This window comes from Anomaloglossus baeobatrachus, chromosome 1, assembly GCF_048569485.1.
Source record: "Anomaloglossus baeobatrachus isolate aAnoBae1 chromosome 1, aAnoBae1.hap1, whole genome shotgun sequence".
Lineage (NCBI taxonomy): Eukaryota > Metazoa > Chordata > Amphibia > Anura > Aromobatidae > Anomaloglossus > Anomaloglossus baeobatrachus.
The window spans coordinates 881,082,454-881,109,002 of record NC_134353.1 but is presented as its reverse complement, the minus strand read 5'-3'; the positions used below and the strand labels follow the sequence as shown (position 1 = coordinate 881,109,002).

At 46.9% G+C, this 26,549-nt stretch overlaps 1 protein-coding gene across 1 annotated transcript in view; it reads left to right on the top strand.

The window, feature by feature from the left end:
• MTREX (Mtr4 exosome RNA helicase) overlaps window positions 1-26,549 on the top strand; it is a 243,536-nt gene that overhangs the window by 42,327 nt on the left and 174,660 nt on the right. Inside the window, exons 2-4 of the mRNA XM_075326525.1 lie at window positions 7,407-7,538; window positions 12,350-12,416; window positions 16,659-16,721. Of these exons, the coding sequence (XP_075182640.1) occupies window positions 7,407-7,538; window positions 12,350-12,416; window positions 16,659-16,721 (262 nt within the window). The remainder of the gene's footprint in view (window positions 1-7,406; window positions 7,539-12,349; window positions 12,417-16,658; window positions 16,722-26,549) is intronic.

Below are 26,549 nucleotides of genomic sequence, written 5' to 3'. Positions count from 1 at the left end.
TCTGGGACATTAAATACCCCTTACAACAACAACCTGAACATAGGAGCAGGGAGGGAGGGGGGAAAGAGAGGGGGTGGGGGAAGCAGCTCTACAAGACATTCTTAGGCATAATCAATATATTTATGGTGTAGGTGTCGGTATCTGGGGGAGGGCCGTTGCATAAAGGGAAGTGGCCCACGGGTGCCATTGTTTAAGTCTCACCGTTCTCTTCTCTAGGTTGGGGGCCAAGTTGGTTTCGTATAGCCAGTGTAGGTTGATCCTCTCAATTAGATCTCTTTTTGTAGGGGGGCTCACCGACCTCCACTTGTATGCCACACAGTACCTGCCAGCTATGAGAATGTGAGAAATGATGTTTTTTAAAAGATCCGGGATCCCATCTAAGCCAATGTGTAGCACCGCTAAGGTTGGGTTTGGAGAAAGGCGGAGACTAGTAACCTCATGGATTAGATTGAACACCTCCTGCCAGAAGTTAGATAACTTAGGGCAAAACCACCACATATGACATAAGGTGCCCCTGTGGTTGCAGCCCCTCCAGCACAGTGGTGACACATGTGGGGAAAAAGAAGCCAGTTTAGTAGGGGAGTTGTACCACCTCAGATGAACCTTTTTTAATTGCTCTATATGATTGAGACAAGAAGAGAACTTGTGGATCCATTTTGAGGCCGCGAACCATTCTTGCGGCGGAAGCGGAGAAGCTAGATCTTTTTCCCATTTGAGCATATACGGCAATTGTTTGTCCGGTTGTGGGGAGTTTAGCATATTATGGATATATGAAAGGCCTTTGATTTTGCTATTTTGAAAGAATTTTTTAATTGAGGCGTGGTCAGCTGTCGTGGGAGCCGGGAGATGAGGAGCGGACTGAAGAAAGTGACGTATTTGAAAAAACTGGAATAGACTGTGTCGGGGAAGGTTAAATTTATCACACATTTCTGAGTACGGGAGTAGGACGCCTTCTCTATAGAGATCTGCTAGGGTGATTGGACCTCCACGTGTCCAGGCGGCAAGATTCAAGTTCGGAATGAAGGCTTCTAGCGATCTAAGGGGAATGCTGGGACCTAAAGCATGTGACACTGGCTTGCTCCACAAGGACCAAGCTTTCTTTAGAGCTGCTGTGGTGGGTAGAAGATCGCCGGGGGGCGAAGGGGTTAGGAGCAGGGAGTCTATGAATTGTTTATGGGAGTGGACCTGTGCCCAGGTGTACTCAATCTGTAACCATCTTAAGTCTGAATCATTCCTCCACCAATCTCGAGCCGGTTCCAGGATAGCGGCTCTGTGGTATGTTAGAATATTAGGAATACCCATTCCTCCACCACTTAACGGGGCATGCATGCATCTCAGGGCTATTCTAGGTTTTTTCCCAGCCCATATAAATTTACTCATTAGCGAATGAATTTTGGTGAGATACCGTTGCGGAATTGTTAGGGGCAGGCACCGAAGTAAGTAGATAATTTTTGGGAGGCAGATCATTTTAAAGGTCTGCATTCTCGCCACCCAAGAGAGCGGGAGAAGAGAAAGGCGAGTAAGTTCTCTATCCAGTGAGGTGTGCAGGGTCAGCAGATTTTTCCGGATCACGGAGTGTAGCGGGGCCAGTATAATACCCAGGTAGGGGATACCCTCGTCTTCCCATTTGAAAGGGTAAAGATGAGAAAGAGTGGCTCTAGTTGAGGCGGGCAGGAAGAGCGGAAAAATTAAGGACTTGGTAATTGTATGTAAATATCTAATCTTCAGAAACATGGCGCCTGAGTGGGCCTCTGCGCATAGCGCTTATCTCCGGCGCCATGTTTCTGAAGCCCGCATCACACAGCTTGGTGTTAGAGGGCGGCGCATGCGCCCTCGCTCCTTCAGATCCCGTTGTGACCGCAGGAGCGAGCGCGATCACAACAGGACTGCAGAACAGCTGATCGGAGGACGCGATTACCTGCTGCTCCTGTATCGTGCCGCCCCAGGACACCGGGCCAACACACCAGCCGGTGTGACATCGCTGTGGCGCCGCCCTCTCAGACACCAAGTTGTGTAATGCGGGGGCTTCAGAAACATGGCGCCGGAGATAAGCGCTATGCGCAGAGGCCCACTCCGGCGCCATGTTTCTGAAGATTAGATATTTACATACAGCCAGAGGGAGGGAGGGAGGAACAGGCAGTGTGGGGGGGCGGGGAACACGTGCATAACCCGCCCGGACATCAGGAGAGAGGGAGGAACAGGCTGGTGGGGGGGCGGGGAACTCCTGCATAACCCGCCCGGACATTATCTGCAGAGGTGCACACGTCAATCAAAAAGTGCACGAAATTTCAAACTTTATAAAGTTGTATTTCACTGCCTAAACACCCGAGCTGCCCCCTGATGGTATGTACACACTGTGCATGATAGTGCCAGTACTGCACTGGCTGCAGCTTATACACGAAAATCCTGATGATTGGTTCCCTTTAATAAATAACATCTCCCACTGGTCTAGTTTACATCAGCACAATTTTTGAAACAAAATTTTTTGGGGTTTGGAAGTTAGAAGGGTTCAAAGTTAATCGGCAATTTCTCATTTTTTTTTAACAATTTACAAAACCATTTTTTTAGGGACCACATCACATTTCATTGAAGTGACTTTGAGAGGCCTAGGTGACAGAAAATACCCCAAAGTGACACCATTCTAAAAACTGCATCCCTCAAAGTACTGAAAACCACATCCAAGAAGTTTATTAACCCTTCAACTGCCTCACAGAAATAAAGCAATGTGGAATGAAAAAAAAAAATATTTTACCTAAAAAAAAAAAAAAATAAATAAATGTTGCTTTAGCGCCAATTTATTCATTTTGAAAGAAGTAACACAACAAAATGGAACCCAAAATGTGTTCCCCAGTTTCTTCTGAGCGTGTGGATACCCCACATGTGGTCAGAATCCTCTGTTTGGACAAATGGGAGGGCCCAGAACAGAAGGAGCAATATTTGAATTTTGGAAAGCAAATTTGGCTGAAATAGATTGCGGGTACCATGTTCCATTAGCAGGGCCCTTAAGGTACCTAAGCCGCAGAAACCCCCACAAATGACACCATTTTGGAAATTAGACCCCTTAAGGATTTTATCTAGAAATATAGTGAGCATTTTGAACCCACAGATACTTTACTGAATTTGATAACATTAGGCCGTCATATTGAAAAATTTCATTTTTTTTTCACACAAATATTGCTTTAGCACCAAATTTCTCACTTTTTCAAGAGGTAACACCAAAACGTGGACCTTACAGTTTGTTACCCACTTTCATATGAGCGCTGGGATACCCCACATGTCAGAAACCTCTGTTTGGACAAATGTGAGGGTTTGGAATGGAAGGAGCAATATTTGAATTTTGGAAAAGCTGAAATAGATTGCGGACACCATGTCATATTTGCAGGGCCCCTATACAGCAGAAATCCCCACAAGTGACCTCAATTTGTAAACTAGACCCCTCAAGGATGTTATTCAGGAGTATAGTGAGCATTTTGAACCCCCAGGGGCATCATAAAAATGTTGCTTTAGTAGCAAATTTCTCACTTTTTGGCTATGTGCCCACGATCCGGCGACACAGAGTCTGCGGAGATGTGAGTGTTGTCCATGGAAGAACGCAGCTGCCCATGACCTCGATCCAGGTGCGAGCTGCTGCTGACTTTAGCTGTATTCTCCACAGAGAACTCTCCTCTCCACAGCATAAATTGACATTCTGCAGCGCCAGATGTCAGTTTATGCTGTGGAGAAAATAAGCACAGTGGGCAGGAGAATTCTAAAAATCCTTCCACTGCAATTGTACTGTATAACACTGTGAAAACAGTGTCCAAAACGCTTGAAACCCTAATTGCGGGCACACAGCCAAAAAAAGCTAGGAAGGATAGATGGATAGATACAGACAGATGTCAAACACATAATGTCCTACCCCCCCTACATATTCTAAGCTGGCACCCTTTAGTGACTTTCATGTGCCACTAAAGGGTGCTTAGCCTTGTTTTTAGCCAAAAAAAAAAAATAATTAAAAAAAAAAAATGTGGGGTCCCCTCATTTTTGATAGCCAGCTAGGGTAAAGCAGACGGCTGCAGCCTGCAAACCATAGCTTTCGGCTTTACCTTGGTCGGTGATCCAATTTGGAGGTCACCCCAGGCTCTTTGTTTATAATTATTTATAAATAATACAAAAAAACAAAAGTAGGGTTCCCCATCAAATTGGCTCACCAGCCAAGGTAAAGTGGACAGCTGTGGTCTGGTATTCTCAGGGTGAGAAGGTCCATAGTTATTGGCCCTTCTCAGCCTAAAAATAGTAGGTTGCAGCCGCCCCAGAAGTGGCGCATCCTTTAGATGCGCCAATCCTGGCACTTCGTTACAGCTCATCCCGATGCCAAATATATCATGTCCATAGCCTGTAATGCACTATTAACGGAGCTGTGTCACTAAAGGTCGTCATCCGATTCTCCGGTTACTTTGCTTGCTAATGAAATATTCAGTTGTCAAAGTAATTTTGCTCTAACAAATAAACAGCTGCGCTCTGAGACGCTAAGGGCTCATGCGCACGTAACTGCAGAATATTCTGCAGCGATTTGACAGCACATGTGCGCTGCAGAAACACTGCATAATGAATGCAGTTTTTTTTTGTTAAAAAAAGCCGTTTTCATGCGCTATGGCTGCTGCCCCCACCATAGACAGAGTGGGAGCTGCATCCAGAACGCACAAATAATTGACATCCTGCCTTTATGAACGCACAGATTTGGGTCAAAATTTTAGCATCCAAATCGGTGCGTTCAAAAAAGCAACATGCGCACGTCTCATGCACAATCTACATAGATTGTGCTGGGGACGCAGGACGCATGCATTTACACTGCAGTGCTATACGCAGCGTAAATGCATGTCAGTACGCAACGTGCGCATGAGCCTTTAGGCATTCAGACATTGACTATAGGAACTTGGACATGCAATACTTCGTGCATAAAAAAGGCCAGTTTATGTGAACCCAAAAGCCAGCGTCAAGGTGTATCTCTCTCTTTTACTGAGTCTCTACCTAAATGAATCTACCTGGACTGAAAAGCTTACAATTTTGTGGGCAGGCAGAACCCTGCTAATAGAAAATTAAAAATCTCCTTAAGCTGGTGGGAAGGAGTGCTCAGTCAGAAGACATTGCCCAATCAAAAATGAGAAAACTAGTGGCACTACCTAACAAACAAATATGAACAGGTGCAAAACTGAACATGACCTGTACTCAAAGAATCCTACAGCTGCACTCTGAGATGCTAAGGCATGCAAACATTGAATATAGGCATCTGGACATGCAATAGTGCTAAGGAAAGAAGTGTAAAAATTGAGACATTGACATTTAGCGCATAAAAAACTCCAGTTTCTTGTGAGCCCAGCAGCCAGCGTCAAGACGTATCTGTTGCTGGGTTCCCACCTAAATGCCTCTAAGCCTACAATTTTATGGGCGGAAAAAAAAAAACAAGATAGCCAGCACTAAATGTGCACTACTGCACTAACAATTCCAAACTATACTTACAATTTGAGATTTTTGGTAAAAATTTGCAATTTCTTGAGCTACCCCGCCACGTTACGGCAAATCTCATTGGGGCAGTCCTACTCTAAAATATTTTTATATAAAATGTGCCATACGGCCTCACATATGAAAAAGTAGAACTGTTCTTAGCAGCACTTACTTGGTGTTTGTCAATCCGGTACCCATGACTGAATCATGGCTGTGAGCGGGACAGGCCCAAGCAAAGCTGCATAAAGTAAATAGTTCAAAGAGAAGGAGCCAGCACGATTTCTATACTGGATTTGTTGATAAAATAGAGATTTTTGGCAAAACATTGCAATATTTTGAGCCACCCCGCCAACGTCAGGGCAAATCCCATGGGGCAGTCCTACACTAAATATTATATTTTGTTTGGGGTGCCATATGGCCTCACACATCAAATGCAGAACTGCTTGAGGCAGCACTTAGGCTACTTTCACACCTCCGGTTTTTGCTCTGCGGCACAATACGGCGCTCTGCAGAAAAAACGCAACCGTTTTTTTTGCCGCCGGTTGCGGGTTTTTTTTGCATAGACTTACATTAGTGCCGCATTGTGCCGCATGGGCTTGCGTTCGGTCTGGTTTTTGTCGCATGCGGCAGATTTAGCCGATGCCGCGGCCGGATGGAACGTTGCCTGCAACGTTTTTTGCTCCGGCAAAAAAAAAACGCATCGCGCCGCATCCGGCCGCTGCGGCGCATTTTTCAATGCATGCCTATGGACGCCGGATGCGGCGCGATGCGGAAAAAACGCATCCGGCCGCCGCATGCAGTTTCTTCCACTGCACATGCTCAGTAGCGTGCCGCAACTGGAAAAAAACGGACCGGCCGCATGTAAAAACTTATGCAAAGGATGCGGTGTTTTCGCCGCATCCGTTGCATAGGTTTCACAGCCGGATTGAGCCGCACGGTTCAAACCGGATGTGTGAAAGTAGCCTTACCTGGTGCTTTTCATTCCCGTACCTGTGACTGAGTCACAGCTGTGGGCAGGACAGGCCCCGGCAAGTGCTGCTATGATTAAAAAGCCTGTGGACAGGGCCGGTGGCTGTGTGTGAACAGTCACCACTAGCTAAACCAGTTTACAGATAAAACAACCAAAAAAGGGTGCACGGCCTGGTGGAGGCTAACCACCTGCCAAAAAAATTCAAAGAGCGAATGTTTTGCTAAAAATCTCTAATTTATCAGCAAATGCAGTGTAGAAAGTGTGCTGGCTTTTCTTTTTGAATAAAGTAAATAGCCTGTGGACAGGGCCTGATGGCTGAATGTGAACAGCCACCAATTGCCAAAATCAAGACAGGTGGAATACAACCCAACTTGGGATGCACAGCAAGGTGGGGGTCAGCCACTGACCAAATCAATGAAAAAAAAACCAACAAGATAGCCAGCACCAGATATGCACTACAGCAATAAAATTCCAAACTGTACTTATTAAAATTTGAGATTTTTGGCAAAAAAAAATTGCAATTTCTTGAGCCGCCACGTCACGGCAAATCTCATTGGGGCCGTCGTACTCTAAAATATTTTTAGATAAAATGTGCCATACGGCCTCACATATGAAAACGTGGAACTGTTCTTATTTTTTCGGAGGGCAAGAACCTGATAATACATTTTTAAAATTGAGACACTTGGTGTATATAAAAGGCCTTTTTTGGTATGTGCTGTGTCTCAATTTAAAAAAAAAAATTCCTTAGCAGTAATGCATGTCTAAATTCCTATATTCAATGTTTACATACCTTAGTGTCTCAGAGTGCAGGGGTTTATTTGTTACAATATATTTTATGTTCAGTGTGCACTTGTTCACATTTGTCTGTTAGGAACCGCCTTCAGTTTTCTCATTATACAGAATTTTTGCGTCAGATCCTTCATTTTAACCCATTCTGATTTTACTGTCTCAGGAAGAAAAAGGGGAAACCGCTTCCAGGACCCGCTCCAGCAGCCAAAAGAGAGGCGAGCAATTTGGACGGCCCAGAGGACTGCATCTTCGGAAAGAAATTAAAACTTGAGCCTTCAACATTGGACGATGTCAAGTAAGGATTGTCTGACTGATTCTAGTACAGGAGGCTCCTGAGAAACGTTGATTAAAGGGAATTTATCTGACTAGTAACAGACTGCGTAAATAAGCCACATAAGGGGACCAGGGTCCCAACTACATCTTTTGCAGATATAGTTTTGAAAACCGAAGCCACGTGTCTTGTGCTGTTAACTGCCGCAGCTTTTCTTTGCGGGACCAAGTGTGATTTCCAGGAATTTTTTTTTTATCTGGCTTACCTACTGTAAATCTAGTAAAATCAGCTTTGCTCCCTCACTGAACATCTAACATCCACTACTACACCTTGGTCCTTGTTGCAATGCCAAGACTACATACAGCACATTACTGCTTCGGAAGATCACTAGGCTCGTCAATTATATTGATGTATTCCGTACATGCAAACTGAGCCTAGCGATTGGTAGCAGTAGTCTTAACGTGACCGCTGCAGCCTATTAAAAAATGCCCAGAGGCAGCACTGGATGTACTCCAGTGGGTAATTAACTCCTTCACCCCAGCCGATTTTCCATTTATTTATTTATTTATTTATTTATTTATTTATTTATTTATTTAATTGTTTTTTTGCTCCCCAATTTAGAGGAGAAATGGCGAGAACTTTGGGTCAATGTAGTAGAAGGTGATCCCCAAATGTTCCCTAATTTACAAAACCCTCCACCAGGCTTCAATCTACCAAGGAAAACATGGGTTACTCTAAATCGTATCAGAACAAACTTTGGCGTCTGTGCAGATTTTATGTATAAGTGGGGAAAATATGACTCTCCGACCTGTGACTGTGGAGCAGATCGTCAAACTATCCAGCACATTGTTGAGGAGTGCCCCCTGAGATCCTACCATGGTGACAAGAATGATTTCTATATTGTAAATGATAACGCTATTGCATATATAGAAAATCTTGATATTCAAATTTGATTTTTATCCTGTTGATATTTTTCAATCACTGTCTATTGTCTGGTGTTTATTTTTATATGATGGTAAGATATACGTTCATACGATTAAATAAATTTGCTCCCCATCCTCCAAAAGCTGTAACTATTTTTCCGTCAATCTTGCCATATGAGGGCTTGTTTTTTTGCAGGACGAATTGTACTTTTAAATGAAACCACAAGTTTTACCATATACCGTATTTTTCGGACTATAAGACGCACCGGACCATAAGACGCACCCTGGTTTTAGAGGAGGAAAATTAAAACTTTAAGCATAAAAATGTGGTCATGACACACTGTTATGGGGCGAGGATCTGCTGCTGACACTGTTATGGGGGTAATGTCCCCAAATTCTCTACTAAGGTGCCCCATCCTGGTATGATCCTCCTGCCTTGTATATGATCCTGCTCATATACCCCTATCCTGCTCATATACCCCTATCCTGCTCATATACCCCTATCCTGCTCATATACCCCTATCCTGCTCATATACCCCTATCCTGCTCATATACCCCTATCCTGCTCATATACCCCTATCCTGCTCATATACTCCTATCCTGCTCATATACCCCCATCCTGCTCATATTCCCCCATCCTATTGATATACCCCCCATCCATCCTGCTCATATTCCCCCATTCATCCTGCTCATATTCCCCCATCCATCCTGCTCATATACCCCCATCCTGCTCATATTCCCCCATCCTATTGATATACCCCCCATCCATCCTGCTCATATTCCCCCATCCATCCTGCTCATATTCCCCCATCCATCCTGCTCATATTCCCCCATACTGTTCATATACCACCATCCTGTTCATATACCCCTATTCTGCTCATATACCCCTATCCTGCTCATATACCCCTATCCTGCTCATATACCCCTATCCTGCTCATATACCCCTATCCTGCTCATATACCCCTATCCTGCTCATATACCCCTATCCTGCTCATATACCCCTATCCTGCTCATATACTCCTATCCTGCTCATATACCCCTATCCTGCTCATATACCCCTATCCTGCTCATATACCCCCATCCTGCTCATATACCCCCATCCTGCTCATATTCCCCCATCCTATTGATATACCCCCCCATCCATCCTGCTCATATTCCCCCATCCATCCTGCTCATATTCCCCCATCCATCCTGCTCATATTCCCCCATCCATCCTGCTCATATTCCCCCATCCATCCTGCTCATATTCCCCCATCCATCCTGCTCATATTCCCCCATACTGTTCATATACCACCATCCTGTTCATATACCCCTATCCTGCTCATATACCCCTATCCTGCTCATATACCCCTATCCTGCTCATATACCCCTATCCTGCTCATATACCCCTATCCTGCTCATATACCCCTATCCTGCTCATATACTCCTATCCTGCTCATATACCCCTATCCTGCTCATATACCCCTATCCTGCTCATATACCCCCATCCTGCTCATATACCCCCATCCTGCTCATATACCCCCATCCTGCTCATATTCCCCCATCCTATTGATATACCCCCCCATCCATCCTGCTCATATTCCCCCATCCATCCTGCTCATATTCCCCCATCCATCCTGCTCATATTCCCCCATCCATCCTGCTCATATTCCCCCATCCATCCTGCTCATATTCCCCCATCCATCCTGCTCATATTCCCCCATCCATCCTGCTCATATTCCCCCATCCATCCTGCTCATATTCCCCCATACTGTTCATATACCACCATCCTGTTCATATACCCCCATCCTGCTCATATTCCCCCATCCATCCTGTTCATATACCCCCATCCTGTTCATATACCCCCCCATCCATCCTGCTCACATACTCCCATCCTGTTCATATACCCCCCATCCATCCTGTTCATATACCCCCCATCCATCCTGCTCATATACTCCCATCCTGCTATATGCCCCCATCGTGCTCATATACCATCCTGGTATATGGCCTGTATCCTATAGCACAGAGAAAAAAATAAACATTTATACTTACCTTTTCCTCACTCCCTGCAGCACCGATCATCTTCCTCTCTGCACCACTGACCTGTGTGTGTGTGGAGCCGTCCCCCTGCAGCATCACGGTCTTCCTGTCTGTGCTGATCAGCACAGATCAGCTGACCGGCACAGACAGGAAGACATCGCGTGCTGCAGGGGGACGGCTCCACACATGGGGACGGGTGAGTACACTGATTCACTTCACCCCGTGCTGATGATGACGCGCGGGGGCAGTGAATACAGCCGCACATGATCACTCCGGGCTGTAATTGTCAGGGGTGATCATGCGGACCGGCTCTTTACTATGCACGCGTTCCCACTCGTCCTCCCGCCCACCTGTCAGCGCCGGCTTCTGCACTGAGAAATGGGCGGGAGGATGGGCGTGCATATGTAATGAGCGGGCCCACGTGGTCACGGCAGGCGCTGCTGCTGCCTGCCCATGCCCCCGATGACCCGCTCCACCGCAGCACCCTTATTCCCGGCCGCAGCCCTATAGTCAGACCAGAAGACGCACCCCCAACTTTTCCCCAACATTTGGGGGGGAAAAAGTGCGTCTTATGGTCCGAAAAATACGGTAGTGTGCTGGAAAATGGCAAAAAAATTCCAAGAGCGGAAAATTTGCAAAAAAAAGTGTGTGGCACAATTGTTTTTGAGATATATTATTCACCGTGTTCACTATATGGTAAAACTGATGTGTTTGTGTGATGCCTCAGGTCGGTGCGAGTTCATAGACACTAAACATGTATAGGTTTAGTTTTATCTAAGGAGTGCAAAAAACAATTCTGATGTTTGTAAAAAAAAAAAACAAAAAAAAAAAAACCAGATTTGCAGTTTGGTTGCCATTTTCCAAAACCCGTTTTTTTCATTTTTTGGGATCTATGGCGCAGTAATGGCTTATTTTTGTTTCGAGTTGACATTTTTGGTGGTACCATGTTCGTGCAGATTCTACGTTTTGATTGCCTGTTATTGCATTTTGCACAAATTTGCTGCAACCAAAAAAACGTAATTTTGGCTTTTAGAATTTTTTTTGTCGCTACGCTGTTACCGATCAGACTAATTGATTTTATATTTTGACCAGGCATTTCTAAGCACGGCAATACCAAATGTGTATTTTTTATTTTTTTTTAACCCTTTAATTTTCAATTGGGAGAAATGAGGGTGATTTGGACTTAGTTTTTTTTATTTATTTATTTATTTAACTAGTCCCACTTAGGGGACTATAAGTTCCTTATAGTCCCCTTAGATCCTATAGTCCCCTGATCCAGCAGTCTGATCACTGATAAATTTCTGTTGATCACAGCTACACAGCTGTAATCGCCAGAAATACCTCTTGTCACTGGTAGCAGTCGGCTGGGTGAAACATGAAGTCAGTCATATGAGCTACAGGAGTCCTCACATGACTCTGTGCTACCATGGCAACCATTGGCTCACAGTGATTTACGTCACAGCGCCGCCAATGGAGCCAGGTGAGTAAAGATTTCCCGCGACCAGCATTTAAATGGCCCTGTTACATTTTGACAGCGCCATTTAAGGGGTTAACAGGTGCGAGTGGAGTGCGGATCCACTCGTGCCTGAGAAGCACACATGTCAGCTGTGCAAATCAGCAGACGTGCGCTGATCCCCTCCAGCTGCATTCAGCAGCCGGCGGGAAATACACTGACTGTTTAGGATCTGTGGTTACAAGGGATGTATAAAATGAAGCACAATAACGGCCACACAGACAGGTCCCTTAAGGAGGGACTCTCCCTGCATAATTTAGGACCAGATGCTCAGGGGATGCACCGTTTCTATCTGGTGATATCTCTAGGTGTCACTTTTATTGAGGGCACTGGAAAAGAAAGCCTTGAAATGTCTGAACCACACTTTTGTTTCCTTACAGTCTTGCAGACTTTATGCCGAGGGTAAAAGTGCAAGAAGTGGACACAATTGAGGGCTGCACCCACGAGGTACGTACGGATGCTACAAGTTATCTATAGTGATGCTTCTGCCTTGTGTGGCTTGGGGGAAGGGAACATGCGTTTTCTACAGATACTTCTAGTAGCCAAAATGGCAACAAAAGTGTTGTACTATTTGGCTACTAGAATTACTAAAAGTCTTCTCGGTACACCAATGAGAAGAAAAAATTGTGTCAGAAGTTATCGTCTCAATATGAAGTTTTCTAAAATGAGAGTTGCCTTATAAAGGGGTTTCCATTACGTGGCAAAGCGTTTTTTTGTAATGCCCCAATGGGCAGCATAATACATATACATACATATCTAATATATAAAGCTGAGTATGTATGTATGTATGTATGTGTGTGTGTGTATGTACCCTAAAGGAATCCGCACTGTCACATTTAAAATCACAAAATTTTGCACAGACGCCTCATGTGACTCAGGGAACGTCATAGACTATGTTTTGACTGGAAAATCTAACCCCACACTTTACAGTTGCTCTCCAAAAATCCTGCCTCCGTTAGAGTCAATGGAGCTGGAAGCCACAGGTTATTATTAGCAGCTGTGATTGGTTTCTATAGGAACGAAATACATTCATAGTATAACAAGCTTATGTGAGAGGTAATAAGATGTCTGTGGAGGATAGAGCCAGACAGAGACAGAGGCAATACTACAACCGACCAAAGATCAGTAAACGGGGAGCTTAGAAACCTATATAACCGATACAAAAAAACTCCACAAATATATTCAAAAAGCTTAAATAATCATCTTTATTAATATATCAATAAAATTCAAAGGAGAAGAGGACACAAAAACAACTTTGGTCCATGCAGTAATATATTTACCGCAAGGACCTCCCCTTGACGTACGTTTCACCACCGCACTTCTTCTGAAGGGGTGTCGACCTGTTGACACCCCTTCTCAAGAAGCGTGGCGGCGAAACGTACGTCAAGGGGGGTCCTTGCGGTAAATATAATCTATTTTTCCCTTGTGATCACACTGGGTGGGGACTGTTTTTATTCCTCTGTTTAGATGTCCTTGGAGTCTCTTGCCATTTATGTAGGTTGTGGTTCCTCGCTCTATACTCCAGTTGGAGGTGCTATTTAACTAATGAGGACCCAATTTAGTGTATGTACTTCCATGGATAACTCTATATGGATGTAGTTGAATTTTTTGGGTATATACTGCCACCTTGTGTTACTAAAAACTATTGCATTGTATGTGAAACTGTGAATGTGATCACCTGTGGGTAATAATTGTAAGAATTGCATCTGTTATTTATTACTGCATGGACCAAAGTTGTTTTTGTGTCCTCTTCTCCTTTGAATTTTAATTCTTTTTTTTTTTTTTATTGATATATTCAAAAAGCTTAAACATCTTTATTAATATATTTGTGGAGTTTCTTTTATAGGTTAAAGAGACAGAGGCAGACAGACAGGGAAAGAGACAGGCATGGACAGACGGGGAGAGGGACAGAGAAGACACAGTTACTATCCCGGGCAACGCCCGGGTACTACAGCTAGTATATTATATAGAACAACCCCCCCTTGCCTCTTGGGCTGGTGCCACCACTCTGCCTTGAGCGCTATGTCCTCTGCAGTGTGGGTGGCCACTCTGACGGAACTGTGAATGCTGCCGATGATTGTCTGCAGCGTTCATGTGGTGTATACAATGTCGCTAGGTTCCTGGGGGACACTGCGCTCAGTGGCTCTGGACTGGGGGATGAGCATAATTTTTTATTTATCAGATTCATATTGCCCATTGGGAGAAATCAAGAAGGGTTTTCCAGTAGTACACAACCTGTTTAACATCAATGGTATTTTTGTTTTCACAAAGTGATTGTATATTTCTAGGATACAGTGCTTTGAAAAAGTATTCATATCCCATGAACGTTTCCGCATTTTTTTTAGTCTTTCACCCACATTTAAATTTATTGAGATTTTATGTGATAAACCAACACTAAGTATTCGTAAGTATTTGTGAAGTGTAATGAAAAGAATACATGATTTTCTAAATACTTTACAAATATAAATCTGAAAATTGTGACATGCATTTGTATTCAGCCCCCTGTAGTCTGATAAACCTAAATAAAATACTGAATGACCAACTGCCTCCAGAAGTCACCGAACCAGTAAATTTTTTTTTGAGTCCACCTGTATGTAATTTATTCTCAGTATAACTATAGCTGTTCTGTAAAGGCCTCAGAGGGTTGTTTGGGAACATTAGGGATTAATCAGCATCGTGAAAACCAAGGAACACATCTGACAGGTCAGGGATAAAGTTGTAAAGCAGAGTAAAGCCGGGTTGGGTTAAAGAAAAAAATTAAAAAATAGCCAAAACTCTGAACATCTCAGAGAGTACTGTTAAATCCATCATCCAAAAATGGAAGAATTATGACAAAACTGCAAACCTACTAAGACATGGCCGGTCACCTAAACTAACTTCCCAAGCAAGTAGAGCACTAATTAGAGAAGCAGCCAAGAGAGCGATGGTCACTGGAGGAGCTGCAGAGATAGCAGCTTAGGCTGGTTTCACGCATCAGTTTTTGGCATCAGGCACGATCTGGCAAAAAAACTGATGCGATGGTTCCGGTGAAAAAATGGATCCGTTGCATCAGTTTTTTCAATCAGTTTCTTCCGTTTTTTTGACTGATCCATTTGATACTGAAGATGCTCCGTTTAAAAAAAAAAACAAAAAAACAAAAAGAAACCGGCGCCGGATTCTGGCATATGACGGATGACAACGGATCCGGCATCCATAGGCTTCCATTTTAAAAAAACGCCGTACGGCGCCAGATCTGGCGCGATCCGTTTTTTCGCCGGAGACAAAAAACATTGACTTCAACGTTCCAACCGGCCGTCATACATATTATATATATAATAGAAGTCTATGGGGGAAAAACGCATACGGCGGCAACAGACGCCGGATGCGTTTTTTCATGTTTTTGCTGGATTGTGCCTGATGACAATAAACTGATGTGAAAGCGGCCTTAGGTGGGAGAATCTGTGAACAGGACAGGTATTGGGGCGTAGTCAGACGGCCGTATAATGCGGACAACAATCTCATCTCAATGCTCGGACTGTCCGGCTGCTTTCCTTACCCGAGTGTGACATCTGCATAGGAAATATATACTCTCACGCTCGGGGCAGCACAAACCCTTTTGCTGCACATCATTAGCATCGCCACTTCAGGCTCTCTAGTGCATGTGCAGTAGTCTTGAGTTTACAGTTACAATTACAGGACCGGAGATGGGTAGACTGCGTCTTGTGCATGGTCCGGACCCTTCTTGCGTGTATTTGCACATTGAGAAAATGACTGATTGCTCGATTGGTGCATGATGCCACAGAATAATACGGACATACTATGACATTTATACAGTGTGTCCACCCATATCCTGTCCACCGCCCTTAACTTGAGAACGGGGACAGCTATAGGCATAGAAGTGGTGTCTAGGTATAGTAAAGTAGCCATGCGCTACGCAATGAAACCACCTATAGGCTATAGCGTCACCTGGTGGAAAACAACGGGGTTAAAAAATTTTATCTCGAAAACGGAACGAGATACAGAAAAAAAGTGAATTTCAAAGTTGTAGGGCATCATCAATTCAATACGAATCGACACCTTACATACAGAAATGCTATGATTAGAACGTATAAAACGAGGAATTACCCCATTATGCAAATAACTGTGCAACGTCATACCTGACGAAATACTGTAGACTGCTAATAGTGCATAGTGTACAGTAAATGGGATTGTTCAAAGGGTTGCCCAACAGACCTCTGTCACGCTGTTCTCTCCATTGTTTAAACACGGATGAGTCGCGCTGGAGAGAACAACGTGACAGAGGTCTACAATATTTTGTCAGGTATGACGTTGCACATTTAGTTGCATAATGGGGTAATTCCCCGTTTTACACGTTCTAATCATAGCATTTCTGTATGCAAAGTGTCGATTGGTATTGAATGGATAATGCCCTATAACTTTGAAATTCAATTTTTTTCTGTATCTTGTTCCGTTTTCGAGATAAAAATGCTAACGCCATTGTTTTCCACCAGGTGGCGCTATAGGTGGTTTCATTGTGTAGCACATGGCTACTTTACTATACCTAGACACTACTTCTATGCCTATAGCTGCCGCCGTTCTCAAGTTAATGGCGGTGGACAGGATATGGATGGAAACACTGTATATTCTGTTGTATGGAGCCTTCTGGACACCTGTACGGGAGTTTATATTTGTACATTTTTTTTCCTATAGGTTGCGCTCCCTGCAGAGGACGATTATATGCCGCTAAGGCCAAGAGTCGGCAAAGCTGCAAAGGTGGGTTCTTAAGATCTCTACAGAAAAATGGTTACCACTAAAGATGCTTAACTCTTTCGTGACAGTTGATCTAGATGAACGTCGTCGGCCGTGTCTCCGCTTTTGATGCAGACTCACATGGTAAATTCACGTTTTTCTTGGCCCTTGACAGATGATTCAATCAGCCATCAAGTGCCTCTAACAGCGGTGGGTGGATCTGAGAGCCACCCGCTGCTGTTAACTAGTTAAATGCCAGCGACATTTAACATGCGCTGACAGCGGGTCACTGATCCCGCCCATCGGTACACCCATCACATGACTGTTGGGCGCTAATGGGTCATCAAGACAGCTGGGGGTTCCTGCCATCACGATCCTCCTGTGAATGCCAGCTGCGATATGGCATTAAAAAGAGTTGGTAATTTTAGTTATACAGAGCAGTGCTGATGCTGTCGCTTTGCTCGGTATTTCACAGGTGATGGGATCATTGCAGCTTCCCGAAGGAAACCATTAAATACTGTAAAAAGCAAAAAAAAAAAAGATTAAAAAAAAAAAAAGTTTTAATCTCTCTCCCCCTTTTGCCCCAGTAAAGATAAAACAATTAAAAAAAACTTGGTATCTATGCATTCAGGAATGTCTGATGTATCAAAATGTAAAATAAATTAATATGATCAGTAAATGTCATAACGAGTGAAAAAAATGAAAAAGCCAGAATTATATATTTTATTTTTTTTTTTTGCTGCAACATTGCAATTATGATAAGAGGAGATCAAACCATCGCATGTACCCTATAATGGTATCGGTTAAAACGTCAACTAAGGACGCAAAACATAAGCCTTCACAAAGCCCCAGATCCCAGAAAATGAAAACATTACTGGTCTTAAAAAATAGCGACAAAAGCGCAATTTTTTTTTTTATTTATTTTGTTTTTATTTTTTTTGTACAAATTTCATAATTTTTCTTCATCACTTAACTATATAAAAAATGTTATCCATGTTTGGTAATTACATACTCATACTACCCCGGGGAATCATACTGCCAAGTTAGCTTTACAATATAAGTAAGTAAAAAAAAAAAAAAATTATGGAATTGCTCTTTTCTTTTTTTGCCATTTTACTGCCCTTGGAATTTTATTTTTCTTTGTCGCTCCATTGGGAGACCCAGACAATTGGGGTGTATAGCTTCTGCCTCCGGAGGCCACACAAAGTATTACACTTTAAAAAGTGTAACCCCTCCCCTCTGCTATACACCCTCCCGTGCATCACGGGCCCATCAGTTTTTATGCTTTGTGTTGAAGGAGGCACACGTGCACGCAAGCTCCACAAGTTAGTCGGCAGCAGCTGCTGACTATATCGGATGGAAGAAAAGAGGGCCCATTACAGGGCTCCCGGCATGCTCCCTTCTCACCCCACTCTGAGTCGGCGGTGCTGTTAAGGTTGAGGTACCCATTGCGGGTACACAGGCAGGAGCCACATGCCGTTTTCCTTCCCCATCCCTTACAGGGCTCTGGGTGAAGTGGGATCCTAAACGGTCTCCAGGCACTGGGACCGCGCTCCCTCCGCAGCCCCTGGGGGAATCTGCTGGACAGGAGCCCGGGTATCGTCAGGGACATGGCCCTGCTACTCTGAGGTACTCTGTGTCCCCGTTGGGGACGGCGCATAGAGCGCCTGTTTGATACACGCTGCAGCAGCTGCTGGGTGTGTTGGTGCGCCGGGACTACCGCGCTGGCCGCGCTTATTTGCCGGCCGCGCTTATAACTCGAGTCCCCGGCTTTTGCGGCCTAGTGCCGCATATTCCCGCCCCCGGGCCTGCCAGTCAGGAGTAAGGGCGGGACGCTGCACGGAACGTCAGCGCTGAGGGCAGGAACATACTTTGTATCCTCCTCCCCCCTCACTGTGCACAGTGGGGCACCAGATTCCCGCACTTTTTAGTGCACGCCCACGGCTCCCTCTTCCTCACAGAACGCTAGCAGCCATTACTAGCAGCACGGCTGACGCTGGGGATCTTCAGAGACGAGCTCCAACAGCGCTGGGAGCCCAGGCAGGGAATCTGGTGGTCACACAAACGCTGAGGGCGGTCGGTAAGCAGCACCTGTTACTAGGTGCTTGCTCCCCTGGGTGCAGAAGTGTATATTTATATCCATATTTTGTATACATTTACTCTGTACGGCTGCACTGTTGCCTTGGCTATATACCCTCTCTGATTGCTCTAAAAGGAGACAACAGCATGTTGTCCGAAAAAAGCAAGGGTGCCAGGGCACAGGTTTACTTTGCAACCTGTACCTCATGTGCGGCTATGCTACCTGCAGGTTCCACCTATCCTCATTGTGCGCAATGCTCGGCCCCTGTGACACTCACTCAGCCGGAGCCTTTGCCACTGGTGGGACCCTCGGCCCAGGTGGAACAATCGGCTGCCACCGTCCAGGTGACAGGGACAGAGTTTGCAGTATTCGCTGACAAACTTTCTGAGTCTATGGATAGATGGTCTGCTAAGATTCTAGAGGCTTTGCAGTCCAGACTAGTAACACAGATCCCGGGCACTGTTGAATCATTGTCCCCAGGCCCCCCTAGGTTGGAGCAGCAAAGTGCTCCTGGGGCGACTCATAGCTCCCACGGTGAGGACTATGACACGGACCGCAGTCCCAGGCCAGCTAAGCGGGCTCGCCGGGAGCTTCCCTCGACTTCATCACAGTGTTCAGGGTCTCAGCATGAGGAATCTCTGGAAGATGAAGCGGAGGTGGCAGATCAGGGCTCTGATTCTGACGCCGCTCTCAACCTTGATACACCTGAAGGGGACGCCATAGTAAATGACCTTATAGCGTCCATCAATCAGGTGTTAGATCTTTCTCCTCCAACTCCTCAGATTGAGGAGTCAGCTTCTCAGCAGGAGAAATTCCATTTTAGGTTTCCTAAACGAGCACGGAGTGCATTTCTTGATCACTCCGACTTCAGAGATACAGTCCAGAAACACCGAGCTTTTCCAGATAAGCGCTTTACTAAGCGCCTTAATGACACACGTTATCCCTTTCCCCCTGACGTAGTCAAGGGTTGGGCTCAGTGTCCCAAGGTGGATCCTCCAGTCTCCAGACTGGCGGCTAGATCCATAGTTCCAGTGTTAGATGGTGCATCACTCAAGGATGCCACTGACAGGCAGATAGAGCTCCTGATGAAATCCATCTATGAGGCTATAGGCGCGTCTTTTGCTCCGGCATTTGCAGCCGTATGGGCACTCCAAGCTATCTCAGCTTGTCAGTCTGAGATTAATGCAGTTACACGTGCCTCTACTCCACAGGTTGTGTCCTTAACCTCTCAGGCGTCGGCGTTTGCGTCCTACGCCATGAATGCTGTCCTGGACTCTGCGAGCCGTACGGCGGTAGCATCCGCCAATTCGGTGGCAGTCCGCAGGGCTATGTGGCTACGTGAATGGAAGGCAGACTCTGCTCCAAGAAGTTCTTAACCGGTTTGCCATTTTCTGGCGACCGCCTGTTTGGCGAGCAATTGGATGAAATCATTAAACAATCCAAGGGAAAGGAATCGTCCTTGCCCCAGTCCAAACCCAACAGACCTCCACAAAGGAAGGTACAATCGAGATTTCGGTCCTTTCGGACCTCAGCCAAGTCTCAATTCTCCTCGTCCAACAGGCCACAGAAGGGTCAGAGGAACTCTGACTCATGGCGGTCTAAGTCACGTCCTAAAAAGACCGCCGGAGGAACCGCTCCCAAAGCGGCCTCCTCATGACTTTCGGCCTCCCCAAACCGCATCCTCGGTCGGTGGCAGGTTCTCCCGCTTTTGCGACGCCTGGTTGCCACATGTCCAAGACCGATGGGTGAGAGAAATTCTGTCTCACGGTTACAGGATAGAATTCCGCTCTCGTCCTCCGACTCGTTTCTTCAGAACATCTCCGCCCCCCGAGCGAGCCGATGCTCTTCTTCAGGCGGTGAGCACTCTGAAAACAGAAGGAGTGGTGATCCCGGTTCCCCTTCAGCACATCAATTTCCCAAAGTCAAAATTGACTCCGACCCAATCGCTGACATATCTCGGGATGGAGTTTCACACTCTCTCAGCGATAGTGAAACTTCCGCTGGACAAACAACGTTCACTATGGACAGGGGTGCAATCTCTCCTTCGAGCCCAGTCGCACCCCTTGAGACGCCTCATGCACTTCCTAGGGAAGATGGTGGCGGCAATGGAGGCAGTTCCATTTGCGCAGTTTCATCTGCGTCCACTTCAATGGGACATTCTCCGAAAATGGGACAGGAAGTCGACGTCTCTCGACAGGAACGTCTCCCTGTCTCGGACAGCCAAGGCCTCTCTTCAGTGGTGGCTTCTTCCCACGTCTTTGTCGAAGGGGAAATCATTTCTGCCCCCATCCTGGGCGGTGGTCACGACGGATGCGAGTCTGTCAGGGTGGGGAGCGGTCTTCCTCCACCACAGGGCTCAGGGTACCTGGACTCAGCCAGAGTCCTCCCTGCAGATCAATGTTCTGGAGATAAGGGCAGTGTATCTAGCCCTAAAGGCGTTCCAGCCGTGGCTGGAGGGCAGGCAGATCCGAATTCAGTCGGACAACGCCACGGCAGTGGCATACATCAACCACCAAGGCGGCACACGCAGTCGGCAAGCCTTCCAGGAAGTTCGGCGGATTCTGCTGTGGGTGGAAGCCACAGCCTCCACCATCTCCGCAGTTCACATCCCGGGCGTAGAAAACTGGGAAGCAGACTTTCTCAGTCGCCAGGGCATGGATGCAGGGGAATGGTCTCTTCACCCAGAAGTGTTTCAAGAGATCTGTTGCCGCTGGGGGAAGCCGGACGTCGACCTAATGGTGTCCCGGCACAACAACAAGGTCCCGGCATTCATGGCACGGTCTCAAGATCACAAAGCTCTGGCAGCAGACGCCTTAGTTCAGGATTGGTCGCAGTTTCGACTGCCTTTATGTATTTCCTCCTCTGGCCCTACTGCCCAGAGTATTACGCAAGATCAGGTCCGACTGCAGCCGCGCCATCCTCATCGCCCCAGACTGGCCGAGGAGGTCGTGGTACCCAGATCTGTGGCATCTCACGGTGGGTCAACCGTGGGCACTGCCAGACCGTCCAGACTTACTGTCTCAAGGGCCATTTTTCCATCTGAATTCTGCGGCCCTCAACCTGACTGTGTGGCCATTGAGTCCTGGATCCTAGCGTCTTCAGGGTTATCTCAAGAGGTCATTGCCACTATGAGACAGGCCAGGAAACCAACGTCCGCCAAGATCTACCACAGGACGTGGAGAATCTTCTTATCCTGGTGCTCTGATCAGGGTTTTTCTCCCTGGCCATTTGCCTTGCCCACTTTTCTGTCCTTCCTTCAATCCGGACTGGAAAAGGGTTTGTCTCTCGGCTCCCTTAAGGGACAAGTATCGGCGCTATCTGTGTTTTTTCAAAAGCGTCTAGCCAGGCTTCCGCAGGTCCGCACGTTCCTGCAGGGAGTTTGTCACATAGTCCCTCCTTACAAGCGTCCGCTAGAACCTTGGGATCTGAACAGGGTGCTAACGGCTCTTCAGAAACCACCTTTCGAGCCAATGAGAGAGATTTCTCGTTCACGCCTTTCGCAAAAGGTGGTCTTCCTAGTGGCAGTCACATCACTTCGGAGAGTGTCGGAGCTGGCTGCACTGTCATGCAAAGCCCCCTTCCTGGTGTTCCACCAGGACAAGGTGGTTCTGCGTCCGGTTCCGGAATTTCTCCCTAAGGTGGTATCCCCTTTTCATCTTAATCAGGATATCTCCTTACCTTCTTTTTGCCCTCATCCAGTTCACCAATGTGAAAAGGATTTGCACTTGTTAGATCTCGTGAGAGCACTCAGGCTCTACATTTCACGCACGGCGCCCCTGCGCCGTTCTGATGCACTCTTTGTCCTTGTCGCTGGCCAGCGTAAGGGGTCGCAGGCTTCCAAGTCAACCTTGGCTAGATGGATCAAGGAACCGATTCTTGAAGCCTACCGTTCCTCTGGGCTTCCGATTCCTTCAGGGCTGAAAGCCCATTCTACCAGAGCCGTAGGTGCGTCCTGGGCATTGCGGCACCAGGCTACGGCTCAGCAGGTGTGTCAGGCGGCTACCTGGTCGAGTCTGCACACTTTTACAAAACACTATCAGGTGCATGCATATGCTTCGGCAGATGCCGCCCTAGGTAGGCGAGTCCTTCAGGCGGCAGTTGCACACCTGTAAGAAGAGGCCGTTTTTTCGGCTCTTTTTATCGAGGTATTCTTTTACCCACCCAGGGATTGCTTTTGGACATCCCAATTGTCTGGGTCTCCCAATGGAGCGACAAAGAAGAAGGGAATTTTGTTTACTTACCGTAAATTCCTTTTCTTCTAGCTCCTATTGGGAGACCCAGCACCCGCCCCTGTTCCCTTCGGGCTGTTGTTCTTTTGTGTACACATGTTGTTCATGTTCATTGTTCTTTGGTTCATGGTTCAGTTCTCCGAACATCCTTCGGATTGAATTTACCTTAGACCAATTTATAAGTTTCCTCCTTCCTGCTTTGGCACCAAAACTGATGGGCCCGTGATGCACGGGAGGGTGTATAGCAGAGGGGAGGGGTTACACTTTTTAAAGTGTAATACTTTGTGTGGCCTCCGGAGGCAGAAGCTATACACCCCAATTGTCTGGGTCTCCCAATAGGAGCTAGAAGAAAAGGAATTTACGGTAAGTAAACAAAATTCCCTTCTTTCGTTTTCCAGTACAATATGGGGCAGAATAAATAATGTCATTTACAAGTACAATTCGTCCTGCAAAAAAACAAGCCCTCCTACGGCTATAGTGACGAAAAATTTAAAACATTATGGCTCTTGGAAGAAGGGGAGGAAAAACAAATGGAGAATCACCCGGGCAGGAGTGATAGGAGTAACATCACCTCCAACCATTTATGTATAGATATGACTGCCATCTAGTGCTACTAGACAGCTGGCATCATTCCCATAATAAGGAAACCTCTGTCTCTGGTCCCCCGCGCCAGGTCTCAGAAGTTGCTGTCTAATCTGTGCTGGAGAATGGAAATCCAAGGTTTCTTGGATCTTGGGCTTTGCACAAAGTTTACTTTTCTTTATCGTTCCTTATGGGAGACCCAAACCATGGGTGTATAGCTACTGCCTCCGGAGGACACATAAAGTACTACACTAAAAGTGTAGCTCCTCCCTCCGAGCATATACACTCCCCGGATGACAAATCCAACCAGTTTCATGCTTTGTGTTCAGGAGGTCACACACACACATGCATCCTCTTTTGATTTTTCTTTTTTTCTAAAAGATTTGGAAGAAAAGCGGGTCCACTGGACTCCCAGCATGTCCCTTCTCACCCCCCTGTGTGGCGGTGCTGTTAAGGTTGACTTCAGGGCAGGAGCCCTTCATGCCACGCTCCTTCACCATCCCTTAGGGGCTCTGGCTTGAAGTTAGAGCCAACACGGTTCTCACTGCCTTGCAGGAGACCGGCCTCCATCCGCAGCCCTTTTGCAGGACCCTGCTGGACGGAGCACTGAACCCCCACCCCACCCAGGGACTGGGCCCTGGGTCTCAAAGCTAAGTATAGAGACGTTATTCAGAGGGTCTTTCTGCAATGTGGGGCACTTTTATTGGGGGGGGACAGTGATTTACTTTAATAATGCTGCTTTTTACTGTGTTTCCGGCCGGTTCCACGGTTTTAACTGAGAACCGCGCCGATGATGCCTGATTGTCGTCCGCATGCATAACTCTAGGCCCCGGCTTCAGCCGCGGCCTAGTTTCGTTTCGTTCCCCTGCATGTCAGTCATGCAGGGGGACACTGCAGCGCCGCCCACCGGCCGCTCTGCACAGGGGAGGACACTCCTCTCTGAGGAGATGATTCCCTCCCCTGTACATCTCCTTAGCCCTCCGATTCCCGCTCCTGGCTTAACCCCCGCCCCCCCCCCCCTCACTCTGGCGCCATTTTCTCAGCGTTCTTAGTACACTGGTCGGCGCTGGCTGCACTGCAGAAGGAGTGAATATCTGGCTGGGGGTCCAGGCTTGGAATCCGGAGGGCACACATAATAGCGGTATGGTAAGTCACAACCTCTGGTTGTGCACTTTTATACACTCTCAGGGCATACTGAAGGAGTTAATTCTTTATTATAGAACCTCCTCCTCAGCAGCATGTCTCACACTAGGAGCAAGGCTCCAAGGCTGTACGCTATATGCACTGCATGCAAGCTCATATTGCCTGAACCGAGCACAGACCCACACTGTAATGCCTGTTCTAATGTGGTGGTGCCTCAGCCTGGAGTCTCCCCAGGCTGAACCCCCGGCTTGGGTAGCATCTTTTTCCAATGCTATTTCCCAGTCCTTTGCAGACTCCATTGGACAGTTGTCTCGGACGCTGCTAAGCATGCATCAGCCCCCTTCTCAGGGTGCCTCTGCTGCTCCAGCTCGCTCTGCAGAGCTCACAGAGTCTGTTTCATCTAATCCCAGACCCCGTCCTCCTAAACGGAGACGCAGGGACTCCTCTCCTTCCTCGTCCCACGGCTCTACCTCACGGGCCGAGTCACAAGGCGAGGAGGATGCCCTTACTGTGGGCTCAGACGCTTCGTCTATGTACCCCATTGATACCGATGGTGATGCAGATGTTAGCGATTTGATAGCGTCCATTAACTCCGTTCTGGACCTTAACCCTCCAGTGTCAGAAGAACAGGCCTCTTTGGTAGAAAAACACCAGTTTATCTCACCTAAGAGAGCAAGGAGTACGTTTTTGGTTTTTTTTAACCACTCCAGCTTTCAGGCCACTGTGACTAAACCCAGGGCCTGTCCTGACAAACGCTTTCTTAAGCGTACTTCTGACTTACTGGGGGGCTCGGACGCTCTCCATGTACCCTATTGATCTGTCCGAAAGTGACGCAGATGCTAATGATTTGATTGCGTCCATTATATTTGTACTGGACCTCAACCCGCCTGTATCAGGGGAGCACCCCTCTTTGGCAGAAAAGCATCAGTATACCTTGCCTAAGAGAACAAGGAGTGTGTTCCTTATCCACTCCAGCATTCAGGTCACTGTGACCAAGCCCAGAGCCTGTCCTGACAGACGCTTCCCAGAGCGTGGTTCTGATGACTGTTTCCCCCTTCCACCAATGGTGGTCAAGGAGTGGGCTCACTCACCAAGGGTGGACCCTCCGGGGTCTAGACTTTCAGCCCGGACAGTTGTATCAGTGGCTGACGGCACCTCTCTGAGGATCCCACTGTCCGCCAGGTTGTCCTTCTGGCCAAATCTATATATGAGGCGGCAGGGGCTTCGTTCTCCCCATCTTTTGCAGCAGTGCGGGCTCTCAAAGCCATCTCTGCTTCTCGGGAGGAGATGCATTCCCTCACCAGGGCCTTTATGTCCGAATTGGTTGCCTTAACTTCCAGGCTTCAGTCTTTTCATCCTATAGCTGGAGACTGTCACCGCACTGCGGTGGCCTCGGCTACTTCCCTCGCTATCCGCAGGTTCCTGTGGCTTCGAGAGTGGAAGGCAGATGCTTCTTAAGAAGTTCCTTGCTGGACTCCCTTTTGCTGGGACCAGTCTATTCGGTGAACAACTGGATGAAATTATTAAGGAAGCTTTTGGCAGGAAGAGTACTTCCATGCCACAACCCAGGAAACCTTCCAGGGCAGGAACCAGTCGAGGTTTCGTTCCTTTCGTTTCCTCTAACTGGTCGTCCTCTAAGCCCTCGGCCTCGTCCTCTAACTCAGCCAAGGTCCGTAAACCAACTGGCGCATGAAGCCGCGTCCTAAGTCGGCAGGAGCTGCTGCCACCAGGGCAGCCTCCTCTTGATTATGTGGCCGCGCCAGTAACGTCCTTGGTCGGTGGCAGGCTCTCCCTCTTGGGCGACGTGTGGTTGCAACA